Source organism: Octopus bimaculoides, chromosome 8 (assembly GCF_046866305.1).
Source record: "Octopus bimaculoides isolate indiv1 chromosome 8, ASM4686630v1, whole genome shotgun sequence".
Classification (NCBI taxonomy): domain Eukaryota; kingdom Metazoa; phylum Mollusca; class Cephalopoda; order Octopoda; family Octopodidae; genus Octopus; species Octopus bimaculoides.
Window position 1 is genome coordinate 87016128 of NC_142935.1, and position 13185 is coordinate 87029312.

General features: G+C 36.5%; 1 protein-coding gene across 5 annotated transcripts in view; it reads right to left on the reverse strand.

The window, feature by feature from the left end:
* Positions 1-2708: 2708 nt before the first annotated feature.
* The window catches only part of LOC106872412 (oxidoreductase NAD-binding domain-containing protein 1), a 41745-nt gene continuing 31268 nt past the window's right edge, over positions 2709-13185 (reverse strand). For all 5 annotated transcript variants that reach the window (XM_089356758.1, XM_089356759.1, XM_089356761.1 and 2 more), the window contains 5 exons: positions 11084-11193; positions 9782-9923; positions 7574-7822; positions 5242-5332; positions 2709-2999 (listed from right to left, as the gene is read on the reverse strand). In XM_089356758.1, the coding sequence (XP_089212884.1) occupies positions 2833-2999; positions 5242-5332; positions 7574-7822; positions 9782-9923; positions 11084-11193 (759 nt within the window). In that variant the 3' untranslated portion in view covers positions 2709-2832. The remainder of the gene's footprint in view (positions 3000-5241; positions 5333-7573; positions 7823-9781; positions 9924-11083; positions 11194-13185) is intronic.

Consider the following 13185-nt stretch of genomic DNA (forward strand, 5'->3'; position numbering starts at 1 on the left):
GAAGGGATTATTTATATATTATTGTTATTATTGCCTTTCATCTTTTCATGGTCAATAAAATAAGTATTAGGATCAACATAACTGATAGTGCCCTTCTAAATACAGCAGTTATTTTGAATAGGTTGAAAGAGAGGACATACAGAGACTTGCTGAAGGTAGGTGATAATGCCAACCTCTTCAAAATGTTACAAGAACAGCAAACTGGTAAGAATGAACATTATGACATGATGTGAGATATGAGAGACAGACAGACAGAAATGTACCTGTGTGTCATGAATGAGAGTGAAAAAGAGAAAGATACCCTACTCTTCTGTGGAGCACACATACAGTGTTCACACGTTAGTTTGTTCACTAGAACATCAATCTAAACGTTGCCTCGATAGTCTACATGTTTGTCTATCATGAAATGAACTGGCCAGGTTGCAAGCTTGCCCAATGGCAAGTAGCCCCCCCCCCCCCCCCCGCCATTAGAATCCATATATGGGGGCCCACGTTAGTATCTAAGGGGCCCATCCCCTCAAGTTTGAGAATTTTTTATTCACTCCTGGAAGAATGCATTATTTCAGTCTGGTTGTGTTTGTAGACAGTTCAAAAGAATACTTTTAATAGAAAAAAAAATTATATGATAGCATTGTAGTTGTGGGTGGGCTCCCTTAGTCTCTTGGCAACCAATATTTTTAGACCCAGTTTGCCACTGTACACACACGCACACACACACAAACACCCACACCCACACACATTGCATTTCTATCCCCCATTCAGAACCTTTGATATATTATATCTTAATTAATTGCTATTTTGTTTTATTACTATATACTAACTACAGAGTATATCTATAGATTTTAAGCCAACTCTGTATTTACTGGCAGACATAAACACTTTATCTGTATATAAAATATTTTTGCAGATAGAAAAAGGTCAGGGACTAGCTGGGCAGTTTCAATCCCTGTATTGGGATGTCAAAAATAACTGTGTACCGTTCTTAACCATCTACCAACACACTGGCTAGTTGGAGAGACTAATTTGCATATATAATGCATTCTTGGCAGCAAGTTTCGTTAACAAATTATTGTTGTGTCAGCAGTGTTTTGTTTCATTGCTAAATACCACCACCACCATTACCACAAAGCGCCGGTGCCACAGGCCACTGTTCACACGTTAGTCTGTTCACTAGAACATCAATCTAAACGTTGTCTCAATAGTCTACATGTTTGTCTATCATAAATTAAAGTCCAATATCCAAAGTTAAGAATATCTTTTTATGTCACCATATTGGATCATGGAGCTGCAAAAATGTGTGTATGTCATCTGCCTGTCTGTCTCACTCCCTCTGTCCTCACAGAGGGTGAAAAGAGAGCGTGAGACAGACAGACAGACTCTGTGTGTGTATGTGTGTGTGTGCGCGCATGAGAGAGAGAGAGAGAGAGAGAGATAGAAAGAGAGATGGGAGACAGTGCATGAATATGTATGTGAGTGTGTGTGTAATCATAAATTAACATGCAAACATTGATTATATATGCACAGACATGACTATATAGTTAAGAAGTTTGCTTCCTAATCACATGGTTCCAGGTTTTGTCCCACCTTGGGCAAGTGCGTTCTTCTATAGGCCAAGGCCTACCAAAGCTTTTACCATGTAAGCATGGAAAAGTGAATGTTAAAACAATAAGGATGATGATTATGATGATGATGTGCTTTATGGAAGCAAAACCATTGGTCACTCTACTGCCAGCCATATAATTAACTTCCTGTAAATATATATCATCATCATCATCATCATCATCATCATCGTTTAACGTCCGCTTTCCATGCTAGCATGGGTTGGACGATTTGACTGAGGACTGGTGAAACCGGATGGCAACACCAGGCTCCAATATATATATATATATATATATATATAGTAAGTAGGAAAACAGACAAATCACAAGTCCCTTCTGAGAGATGGCCCAGCTCAATATGTAGGAAGGGTGTTGGTAGAAACTTCATACATTGTACCCAGTGCAAGCTTTGGACACATAAGTGGTGTAGCAGCATCACAGGAAGATTAACCGAGAAAATAGTCTTTGTGCATGGCAAATGTACAGGTACAATAAACACTAAAATTGCACAGACAATAGACTCCCTCAAATGCTTGATGGGATCATTAGAAGTAGATAGCTTCTGTTACATAGGAAACCAAATCAGCTATAGTGGAGGAAGTTCTGAAAGTGTAGTTGCTAGAATAAGAACAGGCTGGGCAAAATTTTGAGAGCTTCTACATTAGTTGGTAACTAAGGACCTCTCCCTTGAAGTGAAAGGCAGATTGTATGATGCCTGTGTACATACAGCTATGTTTCATAGCAGTGAAACATAGGCTTTGACTACTGAGGACTTGCGAAGACTTGAAAGAAATGAAGCTAGCATGCTCCACTAGATGGGTAATGTCAGTGTGCATGCACAAGAGAGCGTAAATGATTTGAGATAATGATACATTTATAATTGGTTTCTATACAGTTTCCACATACCAACTCCATACACAAAGCATTGGTTAGTTCAAGACTACAGTAGAAGATATTTGCTCAAGGTGAAATAGTGAGATAGAACTCAAGGCCATGTTGCAACAAAATGAACTTCCATCTTCACACATCTATGGTTCTATAAAATGGAAGATTTTGTTAGGAAGGAAGGAACAATGTCAAACTGCAAAATCAAAAACAAAATAAATCAAGGCAGGTATAAAAAATATCATTTATGTCTATGATCACACAATATCTTTATATGAGCAACAAAAATATACAGTTTCATGAACTATAGTAGGGGTATAAGAATCAATAAACTCTGACAACCACAGTTCTACCACCACCTTTCAATTTGAATATGATCTGAGTCAACCTCCAAATTAATCAGAATTTCCTCCATGTCATCAATCAAGCTGACAGGACCACAAATATATACTTGGCAGTTTTTCTTATCAATCAATTTGAATGCTTCTTCGATATCAGCAGTGGTCATTCGATGAGCTGTGAAAAACAATAAAGAAAAGAAGGAAATAACTCTTGAAATCTCTCTTTGTGAAGTGTAAGCCAGGAAGAGGATACAAATTTTTGTTAAATCTAAGAAAAACCAACGAAGAGATGAACAGAAGTAATAGGAAAATTGAAAAAAATATCAGGAAGAAAATAGAAGAATCTAGAATATTTTCACACACATCACTCAGACGTCATTATTCTTCACACAATGCAGAGAGTTGCTTGTCTTTCTTTTGTAGGTGGTAAACACATGCCATCTAGTTTAACCCAATCTCTTGGCTCACAGATGTTTTTAGCAGACTTCATGGTGTAGCAAGCATTCAGAACAGTAGGGATTTACTATTCTATCAACATACTGTCACTGTTTACACTTCTATTTCTACAAGATACCAAAAAATCAAAACTAAACCAACTTGACAATTTTTCTTCCTCCAACACCTATGGACTTTGTTCCAACAAAGATTCATGAAAACCTACATCCTATTCTCTAAAGAGGTGGATTGTAGATAGGGATTAAAAAATGTATGCCTTAGAGAGGGATATGATGTATATTTGCATAAATGTTGGTTGGACCAAAGTCCATGGATGTTAGAGGAAAGAAAACTGTCCAGCCAATTTAGTTGATTTTTGACATCACCACCTCTGAAACAAAAAAAAACACAAGCATTACTTACATCAAGAAAAAATCCTCACACTGCATTTCCTTAAGTGATGAGCAGCATACAACTTGAGCTCTCATGGTTGCTTCAAATATTAGGCCTCACTGCCACCAAAGATTTCTCTTGGTCAAAGCACATCCTAAAGAGAGGCCCATCTATTCAGGACCAGAAAATACTTCAGTCTCCAACAATTACTGACATTCTCCAAAGTCAAGTGAAAGCCAGAATGGAATATTGCTCCCACATTTGAAACAGTTCTGTTGCTGAACACAGACATCCTAAAGCTGCATTCAGAGAATGGTCACTTGACTGATAGACTTAAATTCACTCACAGACGCATTCCCTCCTGAGGCCCAAAAACATGTTGTCTCCTCCTGTAATACTACAATGATCTCTCTAGCAATACTACAACAGCCTCTCCTTGTCAGAGCTGGCTGGGCTCATGTCACAACCACCCAAATATTTCTGATTCAATCTTTTCTCCTCCTCTCATCACCCATGTTGCATCTAACTTCCAGTCCTTTATCAGTCCCACACTAACCACTACATCCAGTCCTTCCCCACAAGAACATGATTCCTCTGAAGCTCCATGTCTTCTGCCTTTCCTACAGATGTTGACTTGCAACAATTTAAGCAAACATTAACAGAATCAGTATCACCAGTCTTTGAAGGTTTATGAAGATCTTGAGTACTACTCCTTCCTGCACACCCAGCAAATGAAAAAAAATAGAGAATTGTGAATTAATGGAATGTAAACCAGTGGCTTCAGTGTCTAGTGATAAAAAGACTAAAGTTATGATTATTGGGGATGTACAGCAGCAAGTCTGGTCAAAGGGACAAATTCTGGAGATCACTGATTCATTCAAGCAGCAAGACAGAAACATTGTTAAAGGGGAAAACTCAGAAAGTCATGTGAAGAACTGATATGGCAAAGCTGCATCTATCTTCCAGTACCCGAAGGCTGTATGGTCCAACTACTCCATCAACCAAGGCACCAAACCCCACCTGTAAACATTCATTGTTATGCCAGCAGTAATTTATGCTTGTGAAACTTCGAAAAAGACCACCAAAATCAATAACACTACAGATGTTTTTCACAGACGTTGTCTTAGGACCATACTAAGAATTTCTTGGTGTGATCACATCATGAATGAAGGAGTTATAAAGATGGGCAGGTTGAGCAACCTACAGGTTACCATCACCATGAGATGGTGAAAGATGTTCAGCCAAATGCTGTGCATGCCTACAAAGAGACTGTGAGGCTCTTTCAGGTGTAGAAACTAAAGAATTAATATAGGAAGGTGAGGTAGAACTGTGTAAACCTGGTTGAGGACTGCTGAGGAGAATCTGGCAGGTATGGGTCTGGTCAGGAAGCAGATTCATGCTAGGACTTGTGACCATACTAGGTGGAAATCTTTTATTGCCCAAAGCTCCAATGGAGAGTGGGGGGAACTAAGACTAAGGCTTCTGAGTCAATCCCTGAACTTGTAGCACCATTGTAATCATACAAAAATACAAAAAGAAATGTAGTAAAGTCATTAAAACAAAAAGAAAATATAAAAATGCTAACTGACCAGCAATGGCATCAGTTTTAGATTCCTCTTGGGTCACAAAATAACGGCAGTGAATGTTGTCATGTTTCTTCTGTAGCAAATCTAAATCATCCTGGTAGAAAGTAAAGAACAGAATTGAAGAAAATGTAGGTGTAATATTCAATAGCAGAAGCTGCCACACTGATGTTTGTATGTTATTGGTAGTAAATTGTGGATTAGAGGGGGACAGGAAATTTTCCAGTGATTATCTGCTATTGACCTTAAGAATGAAGGAACATCTATGAGCTCTAGTTTTCTCTATCCTATCTAACTTCAATGAATTATACTTAGGTTATGTCTTGCCACATTACATAAGATCTCCCTTCACCAATCTCTACTTCAACAATCTATAACCCAACATCATCTTTTGTTAATTTTAGATCTTTTGTTAACATATTTATGTTGAAGTACACTACCTTTGTTTTAATTAATTTTGAAGATAATAAAGAATTTAGTAAAATAACCTTAGTAAAATGTCATAATTAATCTGGTGTTTAGAACTTTAATTAACAAAATTTTGAAGCAATGTTATAATTTAGATCAATTAAAAATAGGAAGCTTGTAACAAAGAACAAAATATGGTCTAAGGCTGGTTGGTACCAAAGCAGTTTAATTTCTCACATTATACATAAGTGAAAACAATAATTATTACCAAAGAAGATTTGGGTATGAGACATGTGTCTGCCAAGTTTGTGCCAAAACTGCTTTCAGTTGATCAAAAAGACACTCGGGTTTCAGTTGCACAAGATCTCCTTGATTGTGTCGAGAATGATGAAAACTTTTTGAAAACTTTGTGTAGACCTCTGAGCAGGTATCGCCAAGCTTTTGGCAAAATCTGATGCAGGATCTCTGCTCAACTTCCTCTGCAATGGTCAATGCAATGATCACATGCTACACACCCTCCTTCCAAGCACTGCTGTAAACAAAGGAAGTGAGCTAGAACATTAAAACTTAGTGTGAATGCACAACGGAGTTCAAGGTCAATCTGTGCTAAGTTGCTTTACTCTGTATGCTTTACCTTTGTTACTATAGCAACAGTTCGGATACTTATTAATCAGACCACGTACATTGTGTTTTCAGCACAACATGCCTATGAAGTGATTTTCTCTCAGATAAAAACCACAGCATCATGCCTTTCAATGATGTGTTAACACATAGTATGATACAGAGATGACAATATGTTATTTATTTTTCAAAAATTTATCAACATAATTGTGATTTCTCTACAAAAATTCATCAAAAGGATGCATATTTTTCAGAAAGTAGTAAGAAACTCATTTCACACCTCTTATATTAACTATCTTCGTATTCCTCTTTTACTCCCTCTCTATATGATATAAAGTACAACTGGAAATATCCACCAACAAATCAACCAGCCAAATGACATTCTTATATAAAGATACACTAAGGTGACAAGCTGGCAGAATTGTTAGCATGCTAGGCAAAATACTTAGTGACATTTCATCCACCTTTATTCTCTGAGTTCAAATTCTGCCAAGGTCGACTTTGCCTTTCATCTTTTTGAGGTCAATAAAATAAATACAAGTTGAGCACTGGAGTCGATGTAATTGATTTAACCCCTACCTTGAAGTTGCTAGCCTTGTGCCAAATTTTGAAACTGATATATAAAGATACACTAGGGTGGTGAGTTAGCAGAATTGTTAGCATGACAGGCAAAATGCTTAGCAGCATTTAGGGTACGCTTATGTTCATATTCTGTCAAGATCACCTTTGTCCTTCATCCCTTCAGGATCAGTAAAATAAGTACCAGTTGAGCACTGGGTTTGATGTAATTGATTTAACACTCTCCCCAGAACTACTGGTTTTGTGCAAAAATTTGAAGGCAATATATAAGAATACACTATTATACAAAGACAAGCATTGCAAACTGTAACACTTTTTTGAAGATGCATAAATGGCAAAATGTTCTTTCTCCTTGAATAGCTCCAACAGTGTAAGGTTGTTAATGCTAAGTGTGAAAATATTTAATATATATCTAAAAGGGATTAGCAGAAGTTACAAAGAGATTGAGACATTAGCATTTAGCAAATATATCAAACTTCTGCTGATTATTAATAATAAAGAATATATATACTCATGTTTTGAGTTCTATTTTTCTCTTTGTATCACTAAATGTGTGTGCTTGTGTGTGTGTGTGTGTGAGAGAGAGAGAGAGAGAGAGAGAGAGAGAGAGAGAGAGAGAGAGAGAGAGAGAGAGAGAGAGAGAGAGAGAGAGAGAGAGAGAGAGAGAGAGAGAGATGCAAATAAAACCAAATTAATAAAAGCAGAAGCAAAGAAAATGTGTAAATGTTACCTTAAATAAAAGTTCTGATGCAATACTTGAGGAATACAAAAGAAGAGTGTTTCCTGGTTGATAACCTGAAGAATTTTCAGTAGATTGCTTTGCTAAGTTGAAGTCTGCAACTCGATTCATGATACTGAAAAGCGGATTGATTCCAATTCCTCCACCAATTAGAAGCAAATCTTGGCTTGAGTCTTCTGGTTTGGGGTCATAGAAAACCTCACCACCAAAGGAGATGGAAACTGCATTGCCAACAGCACACTGAAACATCCAAAGTGAGAGGTGAGTGTCTGGTGAAGCTATTGCTGAAAATGATGGTGAAGATACTGTTGGTGACCGAATATTACCTGAGATTAAATAATGACAATGACGACAACATTTTTTTTAGAGGCACCTGCACAAGTGAAATCACAGGACTATGCAGCTTGCAAGACTGAGATTCCTTTTGACAGAGTGGGGCTACAGTAGAGAGGAAAGCAGGTTTATGCTATGTAATGAAAGGTTAAAGTATGAAGAAAGGGACCAAAGCATGTTTCTTGCTGTAGAGGAGATAAATAGCTATCTTGCATTATACAAAACCAGACGAAGAGAATTGCCTCATAGGTGGACAAGAATGACAAATATCGACGTTTCACTGTTATTTTAGCTCATCGGTACAGCATAGATGAGTCACCCTTAAAACAAATTCAGATCACTGGTCTGAGGTATAAGCAAATAGTGTAGAATCTGTCTGCTGATGTACAATAACATTACTCAAGTAAAACAAGGTATACAGTATATACAGCACTGATGAACTGAAATAACAGCAAAATATTAATATGTGCCATTCATGTTCACCTACAGGGCAATTCATCTCACCTGGTTTTGAGGTATTCAGTGTTTTTAACACTCTACATCTTAAAGGGACTTTCTGTGGACAAAAAATACTACTGCCTCAAAGTGATTAAACCAAACACATCCATTAAGTATGTGACATCAACAATGTTTACACACACACGCACGCACACGCACACACACACACAAATACACACACTCACAGATATATATATATATATATAATAATATTAGGGACAAAATCCAAAATTACAGGTAAAAACTCAATTAAAATCAATTTATAAAAAATTAAAATTAAATTAAGCTTTATAGATAAAATATATATAAAATATATAGTTTTAGGGAAAATAACCAAGTTTCAAGAACTCATCGATGAAAATCCACTATCACATATAGAAAAATTAACAATTAAAAGCACAATAAATGGGTATAATATAAAGCAAAGTAAATACCATAAGATAAATATAATATAATATAATATAATATATATATATATATATATATATATATATATATGTGTGTGTGTGTGTATGTATATATATATATATACATACATACACATATATGTATACACACACATATTCTCTCAGTTTCTGTCTACCAGATCCACTCACAAAGCTTTGGTTGGCCCAGGGCTAAGTAGAAGACATTTGTCAAAGATGCTACACAATAGAACTGAACCTGAAACCATGCAGCTAGGAAGCACATTTCTTCACCACACAGCTACACCTCCACTTATACATACATACATACATACATACATACATACATACACACACATACATACAAATATATATATACACACACCTACGCATACATACATACATACATACATACATACACACATACATGCATGCATACATACATACATACATACATACATACATACCTGAAAGAAAAAGGCTGATTAGAAGACTACAGATTCAAGCCATCAATGGAACTGTAAAGATATGTAAAACTTTCCAAAAATTTAGCACATAAATACATATGCATGCATCCAGACATAAAAACGCATCCATAAAACAAACATACAAATCTGCGCATACACTAACACCAAATACTGCACACACACACATATATGCACAAATACCTAGATGATGTTGATAAAAGTTCCAATGAAGGAGCCTTGAATCTATGTTAGAGTCCGGCTCTTTCTCTATGGACAAGAAATACAGAAATGAAACTGATTGATAACATACATACATACATGCATACATGCACACACATACATACATACAAATATATATATATACACACACTTACGCATACATACATACATACATACACACATACATGCATGCATACATACATACATACAGTGTCAACTATTTCAATGTATCATTAACATACAAATATTTAGTAGAGAAAAATGACCATAAAACATACTTGCGTGTGAACCCAATACGTGGGAGCATGGTCACTAAATTTAACAGCCAGCTGCAGAATTCCATCCTTCTCAAAACTGACTGGACTGCTGACCATAGAGTAGCCACCTATTCTACTGATCTTTGGGATCATCAGATCAAGCCTATAAATCAAATGAGTAACTATCCATCAATGGGTTACAGTATGATGAGAACAGTGAAAAAGATGGCAATAATAGTTATAAATGGATACAGTGATAGAAATTGTCATGGCAGTCATAAATATAATCATCATCATCATAGTAATTTCATTGTCTATTTTTTCCATTCTTGCATGGGTTAAACAGGATTTGTTGAGGTAGATTTTCTGTGTCACCAGCCCTCACCAGTTTTCAAGGAAGGTAATATTTCCCCATGGCCAGGCACGTTTTCATGGAAGATTGCAAATGAAGGACATCACTGTATGATGGCTAGGCTCATTTGCAACTATCACATGATATCAAGACAAGGAAATACATGCACGCACACGCACACACACACATACACACACACACTGTGTTCCTCACAGCAGAAGTGTTAAGGCCACTACTCCTAGTAAAGAGGATTGGCCTACAAAAGTCATGTGCCAGTGTTATGTAAAAAGTACTCATGCCAGTGCTACAGTTAAAGCTCTTCTGTGATGATGCCACGTTAAAAGTACCCAATACATACTGTAAAGTAATTGATATTAGGAAGGGCATCCAGCTGAAGAAACTAAGCCAGCCAAATCAGACTGGAACCTGGAGCAGATCTTCAGCTTGCCAGCTTTGGTCAAACCATCCAACCCATGCCAGCATGGAAAATGGACGTTAAAGGGTGATGAAGATGATGACTACACACACACACACACACACACACACATATATATGCACACATACACACAAGAGAAAGAATTTTTTGAAGTGTACAGCAGAAAATATTAATAATGATAGAGAAAATAGTCAAAAGACAGAGGTATCTTTCTTTTAATTCGTATACACAGATTTGCCGGTATTTTCCTAAGGAAATGGTAGACACCAGTAATCTTGCCTTTGTGTAAAACTCAAGAGTACTGAAGAGCCTGAGAGTTCAGATTTATTCATTCACTCACTCAATTAATCAATCACTCAATGATCTATCCACTCAATTGGTTACTCAGCCACTTGTTTGCTCAATATTGTTCATTCATGCACTCACTTCTTCACTAACTTGCTCAGTCAGCCTGTCAATCATTCATTCACTACCTTCTCACTCATTCACTCAATCACAGTATCTATGAAACCTTATAGAAATTATATTAACTTACCACTGACCAGCTTTGAAAGACATATTCTTATAATGATTGACATACAGCTTAAGGGTTTTCACAGTCGGGGACAGAGACCAAACATTAACAACTGATGCTGGACTGATAATCTGTAGAAAGCATAGAGCAAAGAATTAATAAACTCAATAAATGTAAGAGCAATAATATTTCTGGAAATTTACATTTAATTAAATTGAAAAAACAAAACAAAAAAAAACAGGAGAGTAGTGTCAATAAAACATACTAAACTGGCACTCCATCAGTTCTGACAACAAGGATTCCAGTTGATCTCATCAATGGAACAGTCTGCTCATGAAATTAACATGCAAGTGGCTGAGCACTCCACAGACATGCGTACCCTTAACGAAATGATAAACGCGAACAAAATAGAATAAATAAAATGTGACGATTAATGGATACGCATGAACTTAAGACAAACAAGGAAGACGAATCTATCAGGCTATGTTTACATGGTAAAGAAATAAATAGATAATAAAGAACGAATGGGGTGGGGATTAGGGTTAGGGTTATGATCTACTCAGAAACAGGAGTACAAGAACAAGGTTGAAAGGATAAAATTCTTATCTGTTCATCTTCTGAATTTCATATTCTATGAGCAGAGGAATTGGAAATCGAGTAGGGGAAGCAGAGCATTGAGCTAGATATATACATATATATCATCGTCATCATTTAACGTCCGCTTTCTATGCTAGCATGGATTGAACGATTTGACTGGGGACTGGCGAACCAGATGGCTACACCAGACTCCAATCTGATCTGGCAGAGTTTCTACAGCTGGATGCCCTTCCTAACGCCAACCACTCCGAGAGTGTAGTGGGTGCTTTTTACGTGCCACCGGCATGAGGGCCAGTCCAGCGGTCTGGCAAATATATATATACATATACATACATACACACACACACACACACACACAAATATATATATATATATATATATATATATATATATATATATATATATATACATTTATATGAAACAAAGTTAACAATGGAAACTGGTATATTAATTAATTATTCATTTACTCCTATATGTATAAAATCCGTAAAATATAGACATTGATAAATAAATGAAATATCCGGCACATATTTCAGCTGATTTACCAAGAACATATCCATTTATAATTATATAATTAAATAATTAATCTATTTAACAAAACAGCTTCATCAGGGAGTTTAAGAGAAAGTTCCTATTTACACCATTACTTATTCATTAATATCTATAATTTTGGATTTCATAGATGTAAGAATAAATAGATAATTAATTAGTATACCAGTTTCCATTGTTAAATTTTGTTTTATATTCTCTAGACCTGCGTACATCATGTATTAAGACAAAAGTAATTATTGGAAATACTATATGTTCTTCAGTCCTCCTCTGAGACTTACTTTGTATCTACCTGGACTTATCATCCAACTTTGATAATTATATATATATATTCTCACGGTGGTGCACCAGCATGACCGCAGCCACTTGGCTGAAACCCATAAATAAATAAATATACACACATGTATACATATGCATATATGTACATACAAATATACATATACCTACATATATATATACACATACAAATATATATATATATATATATATATATATATATATAAATACACACACACAACACACGCACACACACACACAATCATCATCATCGTCGTTTAATGTCCACTTTCCATGCTGGCATGGGTTGGACAGTTTAACTGAGGGCTGGCAAACCAGAAGGTTGCACCAAGCTCCAATCCGATCAGGCAATGTTTCTACAGCTGAATGCCCTTCCTAATGTCAACCACTCCGAGAGTGTAGTGGGTGCTTTTTGTGTGCCACCAGCACAAGGGCCAGTTGGGTGGTACTGACATTGGCCATGCTTGGATGATACTTTTTACATGCCATCAGCATGGGAGCCAGTCAGGTGGCACTGGCAACGACCACGCTCGAATGGTGCTTTTTACTTGCCACTGGCATGGGAACAATCAGCTGGCATTGGCACTGACCATGCTTGACTGGTGTTTTCTGTGTGCCACTGGCATGAGTGCCAATCAGGTAGTACTATCATTGGCCACAACAACTTCACTTGCCTCAAC